This window comes from Gigantopelta aegis, chromosome 3 (genome assembly GCF_016097555.1).
Source record: "Gigantopelta aegis isolate Gae_Host chromosome 3, Gae_host_genome, whole genome shotgun sequence".
NCBI classification, from domain to species: domain Eukaryota; kingdom Metazoa; phylum Mollusca; class Gastropoda; order Neomphalida; family Peltospiridae; genus Gigantopelta; species Gigantopelta aegis.
Genome location: NC_054701.1, coordinates 1,464,091 through 1,487,103, shown reverse-complemented (window position 1 = coordinate 1,487,103; position 23,013 = coordinate 1,464,091). Strand labels below are relative to the sequence as shown.

The window sequence follows — 23,013 nt, the reverse complement described above, 5'->3', positions numbered from 1 at the left end:
TCATTAATTAATTTATTTCTGTAATATTTTATACTAATTAGAAAGATAATAAAATCACTGAAATCAATAAGGTTACTCATTCAAAATAGCAATAAAAGGTGTTTTATGAGCACGTCTTAAGACAGATCAGCACGTACCACAGCCTTTGTATGTCTACATAAACTCACCCAGGCTGTACTCGTCTCAGTGATATACCGAGCAGACCGGCGGTACGTCAACATAAACTCACCCAGGCTGTACTCATCTCGGTGATATACCGAGCAGACAGACGGTATGTCTACATAAACTCACCCAGGCTGTACTCGTCGAGGTGATATTCCGAGCAGACCGGCGGTATGTCTACATAAACTCACCCAGGCTGTACTCATCTCAGTGATATTCCGAGCAGACCGGCGGTATGTCTACATAAACTCACCCAGGCTGTACTCGTCGAGGTGATATTCCGAGCAGACCGGCGGTACGTCAACATAAACTCACCCAGGCTGTACTCATCTCAGTGATATACCGAGCAGACAGACGGTACGTCGACATAAACTCACCCAGGCTGTACTCGTCGAGGTGATATTCCGAGCAGACCGGCGGTATGTCTACATAAACTCACCCAGGCTGTACTCGTCTCGGTGATATTCCGAGCAGACCAGCGGTACGTCTACATAAACTCACCCAGGCTGTACTCATCTCGGTGATATACCGAGCAGACAGACGGTACGTCGACATAAACTCACCCAGGCTGTACTCGTCGAGGTGATATTCCGAGCAGACCGGCGGTATGTCTACATAAACTCACCCAGGCTGTACTCGTCGAGGTGATATACCGAGCAGACCAGCGGTATGTCTACATAAACTCACCCAGGCTGTACTCATTGAGGTGATATACTGAGCAGACCGGCGGTATGTCTACATAAACTCACCCAGGCTGTACTCGTTGAGGTGATATACTGAGCAGACCGGCGGCATGTCGACATAAACTCAGCCAGGCTGTACTCGTTGAGGTGATATACTGAGCAGACCGGCGGTATGTCTACATTAACTCACCCAGGCTGTACTCTTTGAGGTGATATACTGAGCAGACCGGCGGTATGTCTACATAAACTCACCCAGGCTGTACTCGTCGAGGTGATATTCCGAGCAGACCGGCGGTACGTCGACATAAACTCACCCAGGCTGTACTCGTCGAGGTGATATTCCAAGCAGACCGGCGGTACGTCGACATAAACTCACCCAGGCTGTACTCGTCGAGGTGATATTCCGAGCAGACCTGCGGTATGTCGACATAAACTCAGCCAGGCTGTACTTGTGTCAGTGAAATACCGAGCAGACCGGTGGTACGTTGACATAAACTGACCCAGGCTGTACTCGTCGAGGTGATATTCCGAGCAGACCAGCAGTATGTCTACATAAACTCACCCAGGCTGTACTCGTCTGGGTGATATTCCGAGCAGACCGGCGGTATGTCTAAATAAACTCACCCAGGCTGTACTCGTCTGGGTGATATTCCGAGCAGACCGGCGGTATGTCTACATAAACTCACCCAGGCTGTACTTGTGGTGGAGATATACTGAGCAGACCGGTGGTACGTCGACATAAACTCACCCAGGCTGTACTCGTTGAGGTGATATTCCGAGCAGACCGGCGGTACGTCGACATAAACTCAGCCAGGCTGTACTTGTGGTGGAGATATACTGAGCAGACCGGTGGTACGTCTACATAAACTCCCCCAGACTGTACTCCCCAAGCAGACTGGCGGTATGTCGACATAAACTCACCCAGGCTGTACTCGTCAAGGTGATATTCCGAGCAGACCAGCAGTATGTCTACATAAACTCACCCAGGCTGTACTTGTGGTGGAGATATACTGAGCAGACCGGTGGTACGTCTACATAAACTCCCCCAGACTGTACTCCCCGAGCAGACCGGCGGTATGTCGACATAAACTCACCCAGGCTGTACTCGTGGTGGTGATATACCGAGCAGGCCGGCGGTACGTCGACATAAACTCACCCAGGCTGTACTCGTCTGGGTGATATTCCTAGCAGACCGGCGGTACGTCGACATAAACTCACCCAGGCTGTACTCGTCTCGGTGATATTCCGAGCAGACCAGCGGTACGTCTACATAAACTCACCCAGGCTGTACTCGTCTGGGTGATATTCCGAGCAGACCAGCGGTACGTCTACATAAACTCACCCAGGCTGTACTCGTCTGGGTGATATTCCGAGCAGACCAGCAGTATGTCTACATAAACTCACCCAGGCTGTACTCGTCTGGGTGATATTCCGAGCAGACCGGCGGTATGTCGACATAAACTCACCCAGGCTGTACTCGTGGTGGTGATATACCGAGCAGGCCGGCGGTACGTCGACATAAACTCACCCAGGCTGTACTCGTCTGGGTGATATTCCTAGCAGACCGGCGGTACGTCGACATAAACTCACCCAGGCTGTACTCGTCTCGGTGATATTCCGAGCAGACAAGCGGTACGTCTACATAAACTCACCCAGGCTGTACTCGTCTGGGTGATATTCCGAGCAGACCAGCGGTACGTCTACATAAACTCACCCAGGCTGTACTCGTCTGGGTGATATTCCGAGCAGACCAGCAGTATGTCTACATAAACTCACCCAGGCTGTACTCGTCTGGGTGATATTCCGAGCAGACCAGCGGTACGTCGACATAAACTCACCCAGGCTGTACTCGTGGTGGTGATATTCCGAGCAGACCGGTGGTACGTTGACATAAACTCACCCAGGCTGTACTTGTGGTGGAGATATACTGAACAGACCGGTGGTACGTCTACATAAACTCCCCCAGACTGTACTCCCCGAGCAGACTGGCGGTATGTCGACATAAACTCACCCAGGCTGTACTCGTCAAGGTGATATTCCGAGCAGACCAGCAGTATGTCTACATAAACTCACCCAGGCTGTACTTGTGGTGGAGATATACTGAGCAGACCGGTGGTACGTCTACATAAACTCCCCCAGACTGTACTCGGTATGTCGACATAAACTCACCCAGGCTGTACTCGTGGTGGTGATATACCGAGCAGACCGGCGGTACGTCGACATAAACTCACCCAGGCTGTACTCGTCTGAGTGATATTCCGAGCAGACCAGCGGTATGTCTACATAAACTCACCCAGGCTGTACTCGTCTGGGTGATATTCCGAGCAGACCAGTGGTATGTCTACATAAACTCACCCAGGCTGTACTCGTCTGGGTGATATTCCGAGCAGACCAGCGGTATGTCGACATAAACTCACCCAGGCTGTACTCGTGGTGGTGATATTCCGAGCAGACCGGCGGTATGTTGACATAAACTCAGCCAGGCTGTACTCGTGGTGGTGATATACCGAGCAGACCGGCAGTACGTCGACATAAACTCACCCAGGCTGGACTCGTCTGGGTAATATTCCGAGCAGACCGGCGGTATGTCTACATAAACTCACCCAGACTGTACTCATCTGGGTGATATACCGAGCAGACCGGCGGTATGTTGACATAAACTCAGCCAGGCTGTACTCGTCTGGGTGATATACCGAGCAGACCGGCGGTACGTCAACATAAACTGACCCAGGCTGTACTCGTGGTGGTGATATACCGAGCAGACCGGCGGTACGTCGGCATAAACTCACCCAGGCTGGATTCGTCTGGGTGATATTCCGAGCAGACCGGCGGTATGTCTACATAAACTCACCCAGACTGTACTCGTCTGGGTGATATACCGAGCAGACCGGTGGTACATCTACATAAACTCACCCAGGCTGTACTCGTCTCGGTGATATTCCGAGCAGACCGGCGGTACGTCTACATAAACTCACCCAGGCTGTACTCGTCTCGGTGATATTCCGAGCAGACCGGCGGTACGTCGACATAAACTCACCCAGGCTGTACTCATCTTGGTGATATTCCAAGCAGACCGGCGGTACGTCTACATAAACTGACCCAGGCTGTACTCGTGGTGGTGGTGATATTCCGAGCAGACCAGCGGTATGTCTACATAAACTCACCCAGGCTGTACTCGTCTAGGTGATATTCCGAGCAGTCCGGCGGTACGTCGACACTCCTCGTTGACCTCGTTGATGACGGTGCGCTCCGTTCTCTCAAGGGCCGCGACACACTCCTTCTGGTGTCGCATCATCTGAACCTTGTCTGTCCTCATGACGCGAACCTCCTCCTCCAGCAGCCGCACGGACTCGCGCAGTCGGTCCATCTCATGGAGACTGTCCTTAAACAGAGAACACGCCATCATGAACACAACATGATAAACACGTCATTAGGAACACAACATGATAAACACGTCATCAGGAACACTACATGATAAACACGTCGTCATGAACACAACATGATAAACACGTCATCATGAACACAACATGATAAACACAACATGATAAACATGTCGTCATGAACACTACATGATAAACACATCATTAGGAACACAACATGATAAACACGTCATCGGGAACACTACATGATAAACACGTCGTCATGAACACAACATGATAAACACAACATGATAAATACGTCATCATGAACACTACATGATAAACACATCATCATGAACACAACATGATAAACACGTCGTCATGAACACAACATGATGAACATAACATGATGGGAGAGAAATGAATTTTTAGCTATGGCTGGTTAGTGTCTAACATACAGTTGTTTTGATACCTGTTAAAGTGTCATTATACTTTTGTAAACTTTGGTAAAGTCTAAACTGCATTATTCATCATTTTGCCATGCCATTAAAGTTTCCACACTTTGTGAAACACTACATACAGATTTTAAATGGTCAGCAGCACATTCAGAGTACAGAAACAGTACACTATGCACTTCAGGTTTTGTGTACCTGTTTGAGTTTCTCTTTGATGCGCTCCACCTCGGATGACGTCTGCTCGCGGACCATGTCCTTGGCGCGCGCCACGGCAAACACTTTCTCCTTGGCCAGCTGTCGTGTCTGCTGTCTCTGGTCATTCACCTCCTGCAAGACACACAGCAAGATATGTATACTCTATTACTGGGATACTTCATACCTCCTACAAGACACACAGCAAGATAAGTATACTCTATCACTGGAATACTTCATACTTCCTACAAGACACACAGCAAGATAAGTATACTCTATTACTGGAATAATTCACACTTCCTGCAAGACACACAGCAAGATAAGTATACTCTTATTACTGGGATACTTCATACCTCCTACAAGAAACACAAGATAAGTATACTCTATTACTGGAATACTTCATACCTCTTACAAGACACACAGGAAGATAAGTACACTCTATTACTGGAATACTTCATACACAGCAAGATAAGTATACCCTATTACGGGAATACTTCATACCTCCTGCAAGACACACAGCAAGATAAGTATACCCTATTACTGGAATACTTCATACTTCCTGCAAGGCACACAGCAAGATAAGTATACTCTATCACTGGAATACTTCTTATCTACTACAAGACACACAGCAAGATAAGTATACTCTATTACTGGAATACTTCTTATCTACTACAAGACACACAGCAAGATAAGTATACTCTTATTACTGGAATACTTCATACACAGCAAGATAAGTATACTCTATCACTGGAATACTTCATACCTCCTGCAAGGCACACAGCAAGAGAAGTATACTCTATCACTGGAATACTTCTTATCTACTACAAGACACACAGCAAGATAAGTATACTCTATTACTGGGATACTTCATACCTCCTGCAAGACACACAGCAAGATAGGTATACTCTATTACTGTGATACTTCATACCTCCTACAAGACACACAGCAAGATAGTATACTCTATTACTGTGATACTTCATACCTCCTACAAGACACACAGCAAGATAGGTACACTCTATTACTGGGATACTTTATACCTCCTCAACAAGACACACAGCAAGATAAGTATACTCTTATTACTGGAATACTTCATACACAGCAAGATAAGTATACTCTATCACTGGAATACTTCATACCTCCTGCAAGGCACACAGCAAGAGAAGTATACTCTATCACTGGAATACTTCTTATCTACTACAAGACACACAGCAAGATAAGTATACTCTATTACTGGGATACTTCATACCTCCTGCAAGACACACAGCAAGATAGGTATACTCTATTACTGTGATACTTCATACCTCCTACAAGACACACAGCAAGATAGTATACTCTATTACTGTGATACTTCATACCTCCTACAAGACACACAGCAAGATAGGTACACTCTATTACTGGGATACTTTATACCTCCTCAACAAGACACACAGCAAGATAAGTATACTCTATTACTGGGATACTTAATACCTCCTACAAGACACACAGCAAGACAAGTACACTCTATTACTGGGATACTTCACACTTCCTACAAGACACACAGCAAGACAAGTACACTCTATTACTGGGATACTTCACACTTCCTACAAGACACACAGCAAGATAAGTAGACTCTATTACTGGGATACTTCACACTTCCTACAAGACACACAGCAAGATAAGTAGACTCTATTACTGGAATACTTCACACATTCTACATGACACACAGCAAGATAAATACACTCTATTACTGGAATACTTCATACATACTACAAGACACACAGCAAGATAAGTACACTCTATTACTGGAATACTTCATACATTCTACATGACACACAGCAAGATAAGTACACTCTATTACTGGAATACTTCATACATTCTACAAGACACACAGCAAGATAAGTACACTCTATTACTGGAATACTTCATACATTCTACAAGACACACAGCAAGATAAGTATACTCTATTACTGGAATACTTCATACCTCCTACAAGACGCAGCAAGATAAGTATACTCTACTGTGAAGTAAGTCTTACAATAAAAACTAGTTTTCTGTGTACATATTTGTATAATAATAATAATAATAATAATAAATTCTTTATTTAGTGAGGGTAACACAGTTAGCAAAAGCTAATCTTCCCTGAGGCCCTCAGGTACAAACAATACAGAATTACAATGCATACATTTATGAACAAATAGAAAATACATATATGGCAATAAACATATGTACAAATGATATTATTTTAGAAAATATTTCTTGAGTCTATATTTAAAAACAGCAGTATTTGGCGATGATCGGATAGCTTTAGGCAATTTATTCCAAAATACTGGTCCAGAGTAACTGAAAGCATGTTTAAATAAAGACATTTTAGGTTTTGGAATTAATAGATTTCTATCCTCTACATTTCGAAGGTTGTAGGGATTGTTTTCTCCAACATATATTAATAAGTTTGAAAGATAGTTTGGGGCTTCATTGTATAGACATTTATAAATTTGTAAACATTTGTGATAGTGGATTCGTGTTTCCATTGTCATCCATTTTAACTGTTTAAATAGTGGGGCAGATGGAGTAATAGGATCTACATCTAATATCGTCCTTGCAACTCTCTTTTGCAGTTTTAGTAAACGTTCTAATCCATCCTGATTACAGCTTCCCCAAATTACACAGCAGTAATCGATGAGTGGTAATTGTAGAAAAGTTTTCTTGCATCTAAATTTAAATACCTAATGATTTTTGATAACAGATACAGACGTTTAGAGATCAGGGAACACACATGTTTAACCTGATTTGTCCATTTTAAATTATTATCAACTTTAATTCCTAAAAGTTTTTCGCATTCAGTGTGTTGTAGACGTTCTGAATTTATTATAAGAGAAATATCATTTTGGATTGTAACTTTTTGTCTTGTTCCTATAGTCATATATTTGGTCTTTTTGGTGTTTATGAACATTTTATTATAGAAACACCATTTTTCTACACTATTCAGATCTGGCTGTAGTTTATCTTGAATTTGAGTAACAGTTTTCCCTGACATGAACATTGTTGAATCATCTGCATACATACTTGTGGTACAATGTTCAATGTATAGTGGAAGATCATTTATGTACAGTATAAAGAGAAGAGGTCCTAGTATGGAACCCTGTGGAACACCATAAATAATGGATTTAGGTTCTGATGTTGCCATTCCTATAGTGACTTGCTGTGTCCTGTTAGTTAAATAAGATTGGAACAAGTTAAGAGAATTCCCTTTGCAGCCATAAATGTTTAACTTTTGAATCAGAATTGAATGGTCCACAACATCAAAAGCTTTTTTGAAATCAAGAAATATGACTCCATTTAGATTTCCTTCATTCATTTCATGTAACCATTTATCAGTTATATCAATAAGTGCTGTTTGGCATGAGTGTTTTGGTCTAAAACCTGATTGAGATGAGTGTAAAAGGTTAAATTTTGTTAAGTAATCATAAAATTGCATGGAGATATGTTTTTCTATTAATTTGGACAGTGTTGGCAATACAGATATTGGCCTATAATTTGTAGCTTCAGTTTTGTCACCAGTCTTGAAAATTGGAGTAACTTTAGCATTTTTAAAACATTGTGGATAAATACCACTGTCTATTATTTTGTTAAAAATAAATGTTAACGAAGAAGCAATTGCCAAGGCACCTAACTTAAGTATAGATGATTTATTGACATTTAAGTTCTTAAGCTCATTATAAAGATAATTTATTTGTACAGGAGCTATCTTAAACTTTTCCTCATTTGGGAGTCTCTCTTTTACAAAACGTTCCACTTTCTCAAGATTTGGCATATCATATCCAGAATTAGTTCTCAAATTTTCAATACAAGAAGTAAAGAAGTCATTAAATTTGTTTGCTATGTCGGTCTTATCCTTAAGTGTTGTTCCATTGTCAGATTTCAGCTCTGCTGGACTTGATACATGTGGAGGATTTAGCTCATGGATACATTTCCATAATGATTTTGGATCCCTAGAGTCATTCACCACAGCAGAATAGTAGTTTTGTTTGGCTTTGTCTGTAATTTGTTTAGTTTTGTTCCTCCACACCTTATATTCATCCCACATACATAGCTTGTGATATCTGTCTCGTAACTGTCTGGCTTGTGTTATTTCACAGGAATACCAACCTGGCTGCTCTTTCCTCTTGACTCGTTTTGTAACTAAAGGGGCATGCTTGTCTAATACATTGTTGAAAATTTTGTACCATAATTTTAAGCAAGTATCTAGATCCTCCTCAAATTCCACAGAATAAAATGGGGCATCTAGTAAATCATTAACAAACTCCTCCTCATTTAAATGTTTACAATTTCTGTAGGTAATAGTATTGTGTGCATTTTGTTTTGTATGAAATTTGCCATTTCTTGTAAAGCAAACAGGATAATGGTCGCTAATTGAGTATTGAACAACATGAGATTCCTGTACTTTGCTACGATTGGTTACATATATGTGATCAATCAGAGTTTTAGAATTTTGTGTTATCCGTGTTGGGTCAGTAATTATCTGTTGTAAATTGTATATTTCTAACATGTTTAGCCATTTTTGAGGTGTGTTATTTGCTAACAGGAGATCAATGTTAAAATCACCAGTGAGGATTATATCAGAATTATAATGCATTGCTAACTTAATTTCCTCTTCAAGCTTATCAATCCAGGCAATGGGAGATTTTGGAGGTCTGTAGCTAAAACAGAGTAAAAAAGATTTTTTATAAGTAGGTTTGATCTCAAGCCATAATGTTTCAATATTACTTACTTCAAATTCAGTTTTTCTTTCAAAAGTTAAAACATCATTTAAATATATTGCCCAGCCCCCACCTAAGTCACTGGTCCTATCTTTTCTTATCAATGTATACCCAGGTATTGAAATGTGGTCATTTAAAATGTCACTTGTGAAAAATGTTTCACAACATCCAAGAATATCTGGGGGATTTGTAGTATGAAGAAGGTTAAACCTTACTTCATCTAACTTGTGTTGTAATCTATTTACATTATGAGAGCATATTTTTAGACCTTTGGAGGTAAAATTGAATACATTGATAGGATCATTGGATAGAACATTGGGGGTTTCATTACAAAGAACATATGTACAAGAGATAAGTAACAATAAATATATACACACACATGCTAATCTGTGACTGACACTAAAGTCATGGTGAGACTGAGGAAGGGTTTGATCCCTTTCACAGAGAGTGTTATTTACACAGTCCACAGAGGAAGTTACTAAACACCCAGGGTGTGAAGTGTCACAGTTTGTATCAGCAGGATCACTAATAGTATAAACGAAGGACAGGGGCGAGGTATGTAATCTGGTAGTCACCTCTACTAATCTCTTAATTACACAACTGGCATTAATTGAAGTTAAAGGACAACAGCTGTTTTCTTCCAGTGTTACTGGCAAATCAGGGGAATTACAAATACAGATACAATTATCACATTCTTGACACAGAGAACTCAGTGTGTCGAATCTGTTTTTTAATGATAAATGAAGAGCACTGTCTTCATTAACCACACTGGATGCGCTAACTAATCTTCCCACCACACACACTTCGCAATAATCAAATTTAAGTCACTTGTTGAGTCCGATGATATTTTATCCCTCTGACCTGAAACAGGCCCCAAAACATGGTTTGCATTAGCAATACATGCACATCTAAACAGATTATAGTAAGAACAGTTCACTGTGGTATTACATCTGTTTGTGACAGTTATGTTTTTGGCTTGTTCTTCCTTGCCAAATCTTCAGAAGTGTCGACAAAATTTTCCTTTATGTCCAAACAAACCACAATGATGACATTTTAATTTTCGCCCAAACCTACATGATCCAGTGTCATGATTATGTTCCCCACAGTTCATGCAGGTCTTTGTTGCAGTAGCAGTTTTCATAATTCCAATAATGTTATTGATGTTCTTCAGATACCTCGATGTGCCCTTTCTATTCAGATGTATTCCATCTCTTACAAAATACATGCTGTACTCACTCTCTGCAATAGTTACAAACTGGGGAATGAACATTATACACAAAAAGTTGCAGATTTTCTAGTACAATATTTGCATCATGAACACAAATGTCTGACCTTGGTAAGAGTCCTGATACAATGATATTGGCATCTTTGTTTGCAAATGCCCTAGCTGCATACAATAAACTCTCGTAGTCTTCTTCAAAGTTCTGTAGACTTCTGTATCTTGCAATATCATTTCCTCCTACCTGGAGGATGATGTTCTTGTAGCTTGACAGGTCCCGTTTCATTAACTCACCAGCTATTCTGTCAATTGTTGCACCCCTGATGGTTAACACGTCGGTATCACTCAGGCCTCTAGGTTTTATTCCTTTTAAAATGGAGGATCCTATTATCAAAGTGTTTTTGCCTTTCCTTTTATAATCCTTGTTTGAAGTTGTAGACTTTGTGTCCAAATCATTGTTAATGTTGTGTTCAGTATCTGTTGATTTGTTTTTGTCTGTATGCAACACACTGACATTACTGCTCTCTACAACTACTGGAATATGTTTAGTTTGTCCCTTTTGTATTACAACATCCATGGAAGGTGGAGATGGTTGTGTCGTTTGTATTTCTGCATCCATTGAAGTTGAAAAAGTTGGTGTGGTTTGTACATGTACATCCATAGAAGTTAGTGATGTAGTTTGACAGCATTTATCAGTTAACACAGATGGCTCTGTCTGGCATTGCATGTCAGTTTGCACAACATCGGTTTGACACCCAGCATCAGTCTTCTTAGCGTTGGAGGGACATGTATTAATATGTTCATATTCAAAAGACCTCGAGAGTTCCGTGATCATGTTGATCAGTTCTTCTCTGCTCTTTCCTGCATATGGACAGTTTTCTTCATAGTTTACATCTGTAACACTAAAAAGGTCCATATCTTTTTGAAAAGGAGACATGCTTTCCAGCAACGATTGTGGGCTTTTGTACGGTGTAGAAGACTGTGGTTGTGTTTCTACTACATGCACGTTTGGATATCCTGGCTCTAACTGTTCACAGTGGCATACAAAGTTGTCTAACCAAGAGTAGATCTTCTTACCTTGTATGTGTAGCTTGTGTGTGGTACAGTATAGAGTGGCTGTCACCGATGCATCTTCTGTCTTGTATACTGCACCATTCTGCACATTCTTTTTAATTAAACTCAAATCCTTGTCCAGAATATTTTCCACTTGTTTGTACATATATGGTGATATTCGTACAATGATACTCTGTTTCTTCGGGGAAATATCCAAAAATACAGGCACATCCTTGGCTGACATATTGATATCCTCTGAAACTTCTTCATTTGAGTTATTTGAAAGTTCCTCATTTTGATTTAATTGAGAATCATCAGTAGAAAAAAAGACCGACTTTAACAGTGTTATTGAGCTGTCCAGGAAAGACATAATCCTCTTATCCTGGCTCTAATCTCAGAGCTCACAGAAACACAACCTTCCACCTTCCGACCGTCCAGTGGCAACAGACTGGGTGAAATCGGTCTAATGACCTGATTTCTGTATAAACCGACAGTCCAGTGGCATAAACAATGTACGATTACCATACAGTACATAATAATAACAATATAGTGTTCTAAGTGACCATTTCTACTGCTTCACATGTCAACTGAAACCAACTCATCATTTGTTGGTCTGGATCATGACATCATCTGTGTTCCAATCAGTAGACATGTAGTATGCTGAAGAGGACCTCATGGGTAACTGTAATTAACTTATTGATGTGCCTCCACCTACTTAAGTTTGGATACAAACTCTAAGTCACTAATGATGATGTATATTGAATTGCTGAATGCCTGTGAAAGCTCAGACTCATGAACACGTTACCAACATCTACAGAAGGAACACGTTACTGAACGCCTGTGAAAGCTCAGACTCATCAACACGTTACCAACATCTACAGAAGGAACACGTTACTGAACGCCTGTGAAAGCTCAGACCCATGAACACGTTACCAACATCTACAGAAGGAACACGTTACTGAATGCCTGTGAAAGCTCAGACTCATGAACACGTTACCAACATCTACAGAAGGAACATGTTACTGAATGCCTGTGAAAGCTGAGACTCATGAACACGTTACCAACATCTACAGAAGGAACATGTTACTGAACGCCTGTGAAAGCTGAGACTCATGAACATGTTACCAACATCTACAGAAGGAACATGTTGCTAAACATGACACTGAATCATAAACCATAGGGGCGACACATAGCCAAGTGGTAAAGCGTTGGCTTGATGTGCGGTCGGTCTAGGATCGATCCCCGTCGGTGAGCCCATTAGGCTACTTCTCGCTCTAGCCAGTGCACTATGATCGGTATATCAAAGGCTGTGGTATGTGCTATCCTGTCTGTGGGATGGTGCATATAAAAGATCCCTTGCCACTAATGGGGAAAATGTAGCAGGTTTCTTTTCTAAGACTGTATGTCAGAATTATCCAATGTTTGACATCCAGTAGCCAATGATTAATAAATCAAAGTGCTGTATAGTGGTGTCTTTAAACAAAACAAACTTCATAAACCATAATCAGTTATATACCAAGATTAAATAAAATAAAGTTTGTTTTGTTTAGCGACACCACTAGAGCACATCGATTTATTTATCAATGGCTATTGGATGTCAAACATTTGGTAATTTTGATGTATGGTCTTAGAGAGGAAACCTGCTACATTTTTTTCATGAGTAGCAAGGGATCTTTTATATGCACCATCCCACAGACAGGAACGCATATACCACAGCCTTTACTATACCATTTGTGGTGCACTGGCTGGAACAAAAATAAATATACTTTCTCATTTGTTATATTTTTGTATTTCTCCTGCACTATTAACTACACTGAATGATCAACCATGATCAATGACATATAGAAAACTAAAGTAACATAAATATAGCTTCTTATTTGTTATCATGGTTTTATTTCTCCTGCATGTTTAACTATGTTGATATGATATTTTGGTATACAATAGTGTTGTCTGAGAATGCCATTTATTGTCAGTCCTCAATTACCAATATCATAGCCCAGTGGCAGAGTGTTCGCTTGATGCGAGGTTGGTTTGGGATCGATCCCCATTGGTGGGCCCATTGGGCTATTTGTCGTTCCAGCCAGTGCACCACAAGTGGTATACCAAAGGCTGTGATATGTACTATCCTGTCTGTGGAATGGTGCATATAAAAGATCCCTCGTTACTAAATGAAATTTTTTTAGCAGGTTTTCTCTCTAAGACTATATGTCAAAATTGCCTAATGTTTCATATTAAATAGCCGATAATTAACAAATCAATGTGCTCTAGTGGTGTTGTTAAACAAAACAATTTTTTGGGGTTAGTTGATTACAAACAAGTAGTGGTAATGGACTCTGTCCAAACTGTCATCTGTGTGATCTGATTTCTGTATAAACCGACCGTCCAGTGGCAACAGACTGGGTGAAATCGGTCTAATGACCTGATTTCTGTATAAACCGACCGTCCAGTGGCAACAGACTGGGTGAAATCGGTCTAATGACCTGATTTCTGTATAAACCGACCGTCCAGTGGCAACAGACTGGGTGAAATCGGTCTAATGACCTGATTTCTGTATAAACCGACCGTCCAGTGGCAACAGACTGGATGAAATCGGTCTAATTTGGCACCCTGTATATATCAGCACATTTCATTAATCAGAACCCATTGTTTATATAGATAATGATAATGAGATGAATGGTGAAGCCACAGTATTTCCATTTTGATGTGGGACTACTTGACAGAACTGTGCTCGATGCTTACTGGCAGTTGAGCTATGTTGGTATCACTCGAGCCCGGGGTACACGGAACCCGCAATGTCTACCTGCCAGGTAATCATCCCCCAAAAGGAGTCATATACTCAGGAGACACCCATACCACACCCATGAAATGAGTGGTACTCAGTGTATGTGGCCTTACACCCACCCATTGAGGCTAGTGGTGCACTCACTTTGGACTGGAATCAACAGTGAAAATATCCACCACTGCTCCAGATGGGACATAAACCCAGAACCTATTGAGCCTGTCTGTTAGCGTGACTACCACACCACCGAGGATGTTTTAGACCCAGAACCTATTGAGCCTGTCTGTTAGCGTGACAACCACACCACCGAGGATGTTTTAGACCCAGAACTTATTGAGCCTGTCTGTTAGCTTGACCACCACACCACCGAGGATGTTTTAGACCCAGTACCTATTGAGCCTGTCTGTTAGCATGACCACCACACCACCGAGGATGTTTTAGACCCAGTACCTATTGAGCCTGTCTGTTAGCATGACCACCACACCACCGAGGATGTTTTAGACCCAGAACTTATTGAGCCTGTCTGTTAGCTTGACCACCACACCACCGAGGATGTTTTAGACCCAGTACCTATTGAGCCTGTCTGTTAGCGTGACCATCACACCACCGAGGATGTTTTAGACCCAGTACCTATTGAGCCTGTCTGTTAGCGTGACCACCACACCACCGAGGATGTTTTAGACCCAGTACCTATTGAGCCTGTCTGTTAGCGTGACCACCACACCACCGAGGATGTTTTAGACCCAGAACTTATTGAGCCTGTCTGTTAGCTTGACCACCACACCACTGAGGATGTTTTAGACCCAGTACCTATTGAGTCTGTCTGTTAGCGTGACCACCACACCACCGAGGATGTTTTAGACCCAGAACTTATTGAGCCTGTCTGTTAGCGTGACCACCACACCACCGAGGATGTTTTAAACCCAGTACCTATTGAGTCTGTCTGTTAGCGTGACCATCACACCACCGAGGATGTTTTAGACCCAGTACCTATTGAGCCTGTCTGTTAGCGTGACCACCACACCACCGAGGATGCTTTAGACCAGTACCTATTGAGTCTGTCTGTCAGCGTGACCACCACACCACCGAGGATGTTTTAGACCCAGTACCTATTGAGCCTGTCTGTTAGCGTGACCACCACACCACCGAGGATGTTTTAGACCCAGAACTTATTGAGCCTGTCTGTTAGCTTGACCACCACACCACTGAGGATGTTTTAGACCCAGTACCTATTGAGCCTGTCTGTTAGCGTGACCACCACACCACCGAGGATGCTTTAGACCAGTACCTATTGAGTCTGTCTGTCAGCGTGACCACCACACCACCGAGGATGTTTTAGACCCAGTACCTATTGAGCCTGTCTGTTAGCGTGACCACCACACCACCGAGGATGTTTTAGACCCAGAACTTATTGAGCCTGTCTGTTAGCTTGACCACCACACCACTGAGGATGTTTTAGACCCAGTACCTATTGAGTCTGTCTGTTAGCGTGACCACCACACCACCGAGGATGTTTTAGACCCAGTACCTATTGAGCCTGTCTGTTAGCGTGACCACCACACCACCGAGGATATTTTAGACCCAGTACCTATTGAGCCTGTCTGTTAGCTTGACCACCACACCACCGAGGATGTTTTAGACCAGTACCTATTGAGTCTGTCTGTTAGCTTGACCACCACACCACCGAGGATGTTTTAGACCCAGTACCTATTGAGCCTGTCTGTTAGCGTGACCATCACACCACCGAGGATGTTTTAGACCCAGTACCTATTGAGCCTGTCTGTTAGCGTGACCACCACACCACCGAGGATGCTTTAGACCAGTACCTATTGAGTCTGTCTGTCAGCGTGACCACCACACCACCGAGGATGTTTTAGACCCAGTACCTATTGAGCCTGTCTGTTAGCGTGACCACCACACCACCGAGGATGTTTTAGACCCAGAACCTATTGAGTCTGTCTGTTAGCGTGACCACCACACCACCGAGGATGTTTTAGACCCAGAAACTATTGAGCCTGTCTGTTAGCGTGACCACCACACCACCGAGGATGTTTTAGACCCAGAACCTATTGAGCCTGTCTGTTAGCGTGACCACCACACCACTGAGGATGTTTTAGACCCAGTACCTATTGGGCCTGTCTGTTAGATTGACCACCACACTACCGAGGCTGTTTTTTCTTCTGGTTTTAAATATTTTTATTTCACCAATATTAACTACCATTTCCACAAGATTCCAGTAAATAAACTGCTACCTCATCAAGCGAGAAATAAAAACTGTTAACTGTTTCAACAAGGCTAAACACATACCCCTGACTGCATAATGATACATAAGGACATTATCTCAAAGAGAAAATCTAAAGATAACAATCTACAATTTTCCAATTACGAGAAAATTTCCTAAGCTCTGCGCGTGTGTAAACACACTTTACAATCTCTGTTTTGTTTGACAAGCCCTTCAGATGAGAACTTACAACAGACATACACAGCCCCATACTGGATTAAATTGAAGAAGTTAAGATAGATATACACAGCTCCATAGTGGATTAAATTGGTGTTAAGCATATCTTACTCATAACTCATCCAACACACCCACTGACTACACATTCTTTCTAACACTATATAGCTATGGTATTGTACTGGAAAAGTTCACCTGTACGTTTAAGAAGACTGTGTTGAAATCAACACTATGTTATCATATCTAACCTCTATACAGATTGTTAGTGGCATCTCTGAAGTACTGTCATTCCAACCAGGGCCCCAGGTATACAGAGTGTTAGAGGCATCTCTGAAGTACTGTCATTCCAACCAGGGCCCCGGGTATACAGATTGTTAGTGGCATCTCTGAAGTACTGTCATTCCAACCAGGGCCCCAGGTATACAGAGTGTTAGAGGCATCTCTGAAGTACTGTCATTCCAACCAGGGCCCCAGGTATACAGAGTGTTAGAGGCATCTCTGAAGTACTGTCATTCCAACCAGGGCCCTGGTATACAGAGTGTTAGTGGCATCTCTGAAGTACTGTCATTCCAACCAGGGCCCTGGTATACAGTGTTAGTGGCATCTCTGAAGTACTGTCATTCCAACCAGGGCCCCAGGTATACAGAGTGTTAGAGGCATCTCTGAAGTACTGTGATTCCAACCAGGCCCCCAGGTATACAGAGTGTCAGAGGCATCTCTGAAGTACTGTGATTCCAACCAGGCCCCCAGGTATACAGAGTGTCAGAGGCATCTCTGAAGTACTGTGATTCCAACCAGGTCCCCAGGTATACAGAGTGTCAGAGGCATCTCTGAAGTACTGTGATTCCAACCAGGCCCCCAGGTATACAGAGTGTTAGAGGCATCTCTGAAGTACTGTGATTCCAACCAGGCCCCCAGGTATACAGAGTGTTAGAGGCATCTCTGAAGTACTGTGATTCCAACCAGGGCCCAGGTATACAGAGTGTCAGAGGCATCTCTGAAGTACTGTGATTCCAACCAGGGCCCAGGTATACAGAGTGTCAGAGGCATCTCTGAAGTACTGTGATTCCAACCAGGCCCCCAGGTATACAGAGTGTCAGAGGCATCTCTGAAGTACTGTGATTCCAACCAGGCCCCCAGGTATACAGAGTGTCAGAGGCATCTCTGAAGTACTGTGATTCCAACCAGGCCCCCAGGTATACAGAGTGTCAGAGGCATCTCTGAAGTACTGTGATTCCAACCAGGTCCCCAGGTATACAGAGTGTCAGAGGCATCTCTGAAGTACTGTGATTCCAACCAGGCCCCTAGGTATACAGAGTGTTAGAGGCATCTCTGAAGTACTGTGATTCCAACCAGGCCCCCAGGTATACAGAGTGTTAGAGGCATCTCTGAAGTACTGTGATTCCAACCAGGCCCCCAGGTATACAGAGTGTTAGAGGCATCTCTGAAGTACTGTGATTCCAACCAGGGCCCAGGTATACAGAGTGTCAGAGGCATCTCTGAAGTACTGTGATTCCAACCAGGGCCCAGGTATACAGAGTGTTAGAGGCATCTCTGAAGTACTGTGATTCCAACCAGGCCCCCAGGTATACAGAGTGTCAGAGGCATCTCTGAAGTACTGTGATTCCAACCAGGCCCCCAGGTATACAGAGTGTCAGAGGCATCTCTGAAGTACTGTGATTCCAACCAGGCCCCCAGGTATACAGAGTGTTAGAGGCATCTCTGAAGTACTGTGATTCCAACCAGGCCCCCAGGTATACAGAGTGTTAGAGGCATCTCTGAAGTACTGTGATTCCAACCAGGGCCCAGGTATACAGAGTGTTAGAGGCATCTCTGAAGTACTGTGATTCCAACCAGGCCCCCAGGTATACAGAGTGTTAGAGGCATCTCTGAAGTACTGTGATTCCAACCAGGGCCCCAGGTATACAGAGTGTTAGAGGCATCTCTGAAGTACTGTGATTCCAACCAGGGCCCCAGGTATACAGAGTGTCAGAGGCATCTCTGAAGTACTGTCATTCCAACCAGGGCCCCGGGTATACAGAGTGTCAGAGGCATCTCTGAAGTACTGTCATTCCAACCAGGGCCCCGGGTATACAGAGTGTCAGAGGCATCTCTGAAGTACTGTCATTCCAACCAGGGCCCCGGGTATACAGAGTGTCAGAGGCATCTCTGAAGTACTGTCATTCCAACCAGGGCCCCGGGTATACAGAGTGTCAGAGGCATCTCTGAAGTACTGTCATTCCAACCAGGGCCCCGGGTATACAGAGTGTGAGAGGCATCTCTGAAGTACTGTCATTCCAACCAGGGCCCCAGGTATACAGAGTGTCAGAGGCATCTCTGAAGTACTGTCATTCAAACCAGGGCCCCAGGTATACAGAGTGTTAGAGGCATCTCTGAAGTACTGTCATTCCAACCAGGGCCCCGGGTATACAGAGTGTGAGAGGCACTCTGAAGTACTGTCATTCCAACCATGGCCCCAGGTATACAGAGTGTCAGAGGCATCTCTGAAGTACTGTCATTCCAACCAGGGCCACAGGTATACAGAGTGTCAGAGGCATCTCTGAAGTACTGTCATTCCAACCAGGGCCCCAGGTATACAGAGTGTCAGAGGCATCTCTGAAGTACTGTCATTCCAACCAGGGCCCCAGGTATACAGAGTGTCAGAGGCATCTCTGAAGTACTGTCATTCCAACCAGGGCTCTGGGTTACCAGGACTAAACCTAACACCTCCAGCTCATAGGTGAATTGATTAGTGATTATTCAAAATAAATTGGTTTTATACTTAGTGTACAGTTGTTAAAGCCAAAACAGGATGCAATTAAAAAACCAAATGCAACTGGGGTTTACTGCAGAAATGAGGGTTGCCAATACAAATATTATCTTATGTCCATGTGACAATGTATTTTTATAGGTTGACTAAATGTAAAATGCCTTACTTACATACGTACTTGTCATGCTACTGTTTACTAGTACATACATTTAATTAGAAAATGTTAACATTATTAGCAAGGGGAAATTGTTTTGTGTAAGGGATCCTCCATGGCTGGCATATAAAGCGATGATTCATGTTCGAGCATATCTTTTTTCAGTTGTTTTTTTAACATAATAAAAAAAAAATTACAATAGAAAAAGAAAAACTGCTGACTACTGAAATGGTACATGTAGGTGTGGGTTGCACAAATTTAAAGATTTTTTTTTTTTCCCACAACACACTTTGAGAAGGTTTACAACATACTTTGAGAAGGTTTACAACACACTTTGAGAAGGTTTACAACACACTTTGAGAAGGTTTACAACACTGCTAGAGGTAAAGTTGAAATATGTGCATCACTTAATGGAAATAATGATTGCTAACAGCAAGGCCGTGTGATAACTGATTGCATAAACGTGAAATTGACCACAGTGGACTCAATGAACATGAATAATTAATTCTGAAAAATAGCACTCTGTCGCTCTGTTATTGATTTACATTCCAGCAATAAACAGCAAACAATAAAATCAACTTTATTTATGAGTTGGCTTGCAGAACATATTGAGATCGTAAAAAACTTTATGTTGTGATAAAAATAAACTTGAAGCTCCTAACAAAGAAGCAAAACTGCAAGCAGTAAACTTGAGCTCCCGTTTGTAATATTTGATCAATTTCATATTAACAATAATACCACTGTTATGGGGAAACTGACTGAGATGAAAACTATTCATAGCTTTTATGGCACTAGGAGATATTTATGCATTCAGCTTTTGAATCAATGGTTATTTGGGTGTTTTTCTTGTAGAATTCAGGGACTCAGCTAACATTTTCCTGGGTGTGTGGGCACTGTGAGGTTTGTAAAATCATCATACAGTAAATTACATACATCAATGACATTTTCAACATGATTAGTTTTTCTGCTTATAGGATTCTGTTAATAGCTAAAAGAAATGTATACCAAAGGGTTGAAATGATTATATCCAATTATATATATCAACAAAATTATTTGTTTTTCTGTTTGTAGAACTCAGGATCATAGCTAACATTTTTCTTGTTATTGTTCTGTAGTAAGTGCTTTAACTGATTATTTATAACATAAATTATTCTCATCAATTCTGTTGCTATTATTAGTTTTTCTGCTTGTATAATTCAGGGTTATAGTAAACGTTTCCCCCCAGTGAAGTGGTTTGTGATATTATTACAACATAAATTACATACAACAATAACATTATTGGTAAATCAAAGGTTGCCCTGTCTATGTGAAAATACAGATAAAAGGCTTCTTGCTGCTGTTTGTGGTGATCATGGGTTTCTCTTCGTGTTAGCTGCAGCTAGCTTCACAGTAACCACTGTTATTGGGGTGTTGTTACTTTTCTTTCCTCTTTCTCACATTCTTTTCTGCTTTCCTAATAACAACTAAATAGTAAACACCAGACCATAATACAGTGAAACCCCTCCAAACCGGACACATGTGCTACAAAGAAAAACATCCTGTAAAAAGGGGTATCTGCTTTAGAGTGCTTCTCTTCTGTACTAATATATTTAAAAAGGGCTATCTCGTTTAGAGTGCTTCTCTTCTGTACTAATATATTTTAAAAGGGCTATCTCGTTTAGAGTGCTTCTCTTCTGTACTAATATATTTAAAAAGGGCTATCTCGTTTAGAGTGCTTCTCTTCTGTACTAATATATTTAAAAAGGGCTATCTCATTTAGAGTGCTTCTCTTCTGTACTAATATATTTAAAAAGGGCTATCTCGTTTAGAGTGCTTCTCTTCTGTACTAATATATTTAAAAAGGGCTATCTCGTTCAGAGTGCTTCTCTTCTGTACTAATATATTTAAAAAGGGATCATGAGAAATATCTGGTTTAGAGAGATTTTGGTTTATTGAGGGTTTGGTTCTGACAGGTTTCACTGTCCCCCATCCCGAGTCAGGCCACCGATCTTATCGGATGGGCGTGTTCGAAACCCTATTGGTATATGAGCACGTAGTTATCATCATAAAGGTTTCACTGTACAGCTGACAGGTTAAAATACATAACTTATTGTCAGTGTGTCACATTTTGTACAGCTGACAGGTTAAAATACATAACTTATTGTCAGTGTGTCACATTTTGTACAGCTGACAGGTTAAAATACATAACTTATTGTCAGTGTGTCACATTTTGGTATTCATATAGTATATGATCTAATTTATTATATAACATTTAGTGAAATATCGTAAAATATCAGTGAAATACAAAGTGTTATCAGTCACTCAGTGATATTTGTACACACATTTTAGTACAGCTGAACATTTCACTATTTCACACATTTTGGTAAAATGTGTTATATCGTCACTGTAGAAAGTGTTATTTTCACTGTAAGAAAGCCAGACCTATTTTGCTGCTGGCATTTTAAAAACAAAGGTAAATTGCCAAAAGTTATATAATAAATAGAAAATTGTTTGAAGTTTGCAATCATATCACACTCGTCTCGCAAGCATGACTTGTGAGATACGACTGCAAATTTCACTCAACAAAGATATAAATCATATTTAACAAAAAACATGAAATATCCTTTATATAATAAATCATATACATATTTTTAATTAGTTAATGATTCGTGTTGAATTTAGAAACACAGTAAACTGTAGCTGTTTTACTTGAAAACATATACAATGTATTAATAAATAGCTTTACACCTCAAAATAAATTAATAAATAATTTCACCTTAAAATATACATTACTAATTAAATTTACCTAAAACATACCCGTACATTCATATTTAGTTTTACCTGAAAACATGCATTAACAAATCTCATGCGAATACTTCGTAGCTGGTCGTAATCTAAATCCATTGTCAGAAAACGTACAACACTGATTTAAAAAGACAAACACTTGTAGATATATACTCCAAATTGAAATCATACACACTGTCTGTAAAATTAACTACACATTCGAAACAACTGTT

At 41.5% G+C, this 23,013-nt stretch overlaps 1 protein-coding gene across 7 annotated transcripts in view; it reads right to left on the bottom strand.

Annotated features, from left to right (window-relative positions):
• The window catches only part of LOC121367349 (trichohyalin-like), a 198,101-nt gene that overhangs the window by 14,586 nt on the left and 160,502 nt on the right, over positions 1 to 23,013 (bottom strand). For all 7 annotated transcript variants that reach the window (XM_041491464.1, XM_041491460.1, XM_041491463.1 and 4 more), the window contains 2 exons: positions 4,855 to 4,986; positions 4,010 to 4,227 (listed from right to left, as the gene is read on the bottom strand). In XM_041491464.1, the coding sequence (XP_041347398.1) occupies positions 4,010 to 4,227; positions 4,855 to 4,986 (350 nt within the window). The remainder of the gene's footprint in view (positions 1 to 4,009; positions 4,228 to 4,854; positions 4,987 to 23,013) is intronic.